This window comes from Neophocaena asiaeorientalis, unplaced genomic scaffold, assembly GCF_003031525.2.
Source record: "Neophocaena asiaeorientalis asiaeorientalis breed wild unplaced genomic scaffold, Neophocaena_asiaeorientalis_V1.1 scaffold242, whole genome shotgun sequence".
NCBI classification, from domain to species: domain Eukaryota; kingdom Metazoa; phylum Chordata; class Mammalia; order Artiodactyla; family Phocoenidae; genus Neophocaena; species Neophocaena asiaeorientalis.
The window spans coordinates 127,410-129,208 of record NW_020172451.1 but is presented as its reverse complement, the minus strand read 5'-3'; the positions used below and the strand labels follow the sequence as shown (position 1 = coordinate 129,208).

Here is a 1,799-nt window from a genome sequence, read left to right as displayed (position 1 = left end):
TTGGCTTAAATAGGCTGGTTTATTTTCTTACACTGTGAGCTCTGGAGGTACATGGCTGGAGACACTTGTTTAGCGGATGCATGATGTCTGGTCAGGGCCCGTGATGCTGCAGCACCGCCCTCACCACTCCTGGAGGATGAGTGATGCAGAAGACCCCGCGATTCAAGCAGACGCCCCTGACCTTTCACTGACCAGGACCCTTGGTCACACGCCTCTCTTGGACCAATCACTGGATTGTGATTGGCTCAGACTGGCTACTAGCCTCCTGGGACTAGGAGAGCCTGTACCTCAGAGGTCACGGGGCCTCTGCCCACCAATGAAACAGTGAGGGGACCGTGAGGAGGACGGGGATGGCTGTTTGGTCTACCATGAGGACAGGACACCCACTCGGGGCCCTGAGCCCCCAGACAGCACTCTTCTCACTCAACCAATGCTGAGGGAGCATGTGGGGTGTGACAGCCGCTCTAGGAGCACGTGGCCCTGGATCGGTACACACACAAGGGGACCCCAGGAGGGCTACGTGCCACCACGCAGATGCCAGTGGGTGGGCAGGCAGGAGGCCCCTCTGCAGAGAAGATGCCAGACAGAGTCAAAGATGAGCATCTTCCCCTGATGATGGGCAACCCGGCCAGCTGCCAGGGCTGACGGACGAGGGCTGTGGGGTGGGGCATGGCGGGCCACTCCAAGGAGTCTGGGTTCTATTCTGAGCATGACAGGAAGCCTGCAGTTTTGAGCACAAATGGAGCCCAACCTGCTTGTTTTTGAGAGATCACTTTGCCGGTGGGGAATGGCTCCCATGGGGGCAGAGGCGAAGCCAGGAGACTGGAAATGTGTGTGCAGGTAGGAAATGCAGAGTTCTGGAAGGGGCACTGGGGGACCGAGGGGAAGCCTCTGGAGCTGCTGACATGCCTTCCTCAGAGCTGGCAGGGCTCCCCAGCCCACTTCACCACAGTAGACCGTGTAACCCCTCCCCCTCCTTCAGACAGGTTTCTAACACCCAGGGCGGTCCAGTTCCTGTGCTTCTTCCCCGGGGAAAACCTGGCTCTTGTGGGCACTCCGCGTCTTCGGGGTCTGCTGCCCGCCATGCCCTCGCCCCCTCCTCACCCCGTCCTGGCACATAAAAGCACCTAGTTTTGCCCCCGTGAACAGGTGTGCCCACACTCACCACCACGCTTGTCTGCACTGACACAAGCAATCACCAGGGGGAGGAGGACAGCTTCCGGAGCCAACCTCTCACTGGCTGGGTGACCTCAGACAAGTTGCTGGACCTCTCCACGCCTCAGGTTCCTCATTTGTAACGGGCAGAACAACACCTATCTCAGGGCTATCACAAGGATCATGTGACTTCTCACACCTACAAGTGCCAGCTGGTGTTATTAGCGTGCTAGGTACAGACCACCTCTCCACACCCACAGCACAGCAAAGAACCATCACACGCCTGGGTGGGGCGAGGGGCCTGGGGCTGGCCTCCGCCTATGCTCTCAGCGCTGGAGCTCAGGGCAGTGGCAGCAGGATGGCCTGGGGGTGCAGCTGGGCTGACAGCAGACCTGCAGGGCAGGGTCCTCGCCCCGGGCTATCTGGCTGGGGCCGAAGGTCATGGCAGCATCAAACTGGGCCTTGAGCAGCTGAAGTTGCTTCAGCGCCTGCAGCGCCTCTGGGGCGACCTCAGCCACACCCCCCAGAAGGTTGTAGTTCTCACCAGGGTCCTCAGACAGGTCAAAGAGCAGCGGGGGCTCATGGGCAGTCAGAGGACTAGAGGCATGGCAGGCAGGGTCCGCAGTGGTGTCGCTGTGGACAGA

At 60.1% G+C, this 1,799-nt stretch overlaps 1 protein-coding gene across 1 annotated transcript in view; it reads right to left on the bottom strand.

The window, feature by feature from the left end:
* The window catches only part of ARSA (arylsulfatase A), a 4,514-nt gene continuing 2,715 nt past the window's right edge, over window positions 1–1,799 (bottom strand). The window contains 1 exon segment of the mRNA XM_024737623.1: window positions 1–1,799. This exon segment is cut by the window's right edge and continues 16 nt beyond it. Within this exon segment, the coding sequence (XP_024593391.1) occupies window positions 1,482–1,799 (318 nt within the window). The 3' untranslated portion in view covers window positions 1–1,481.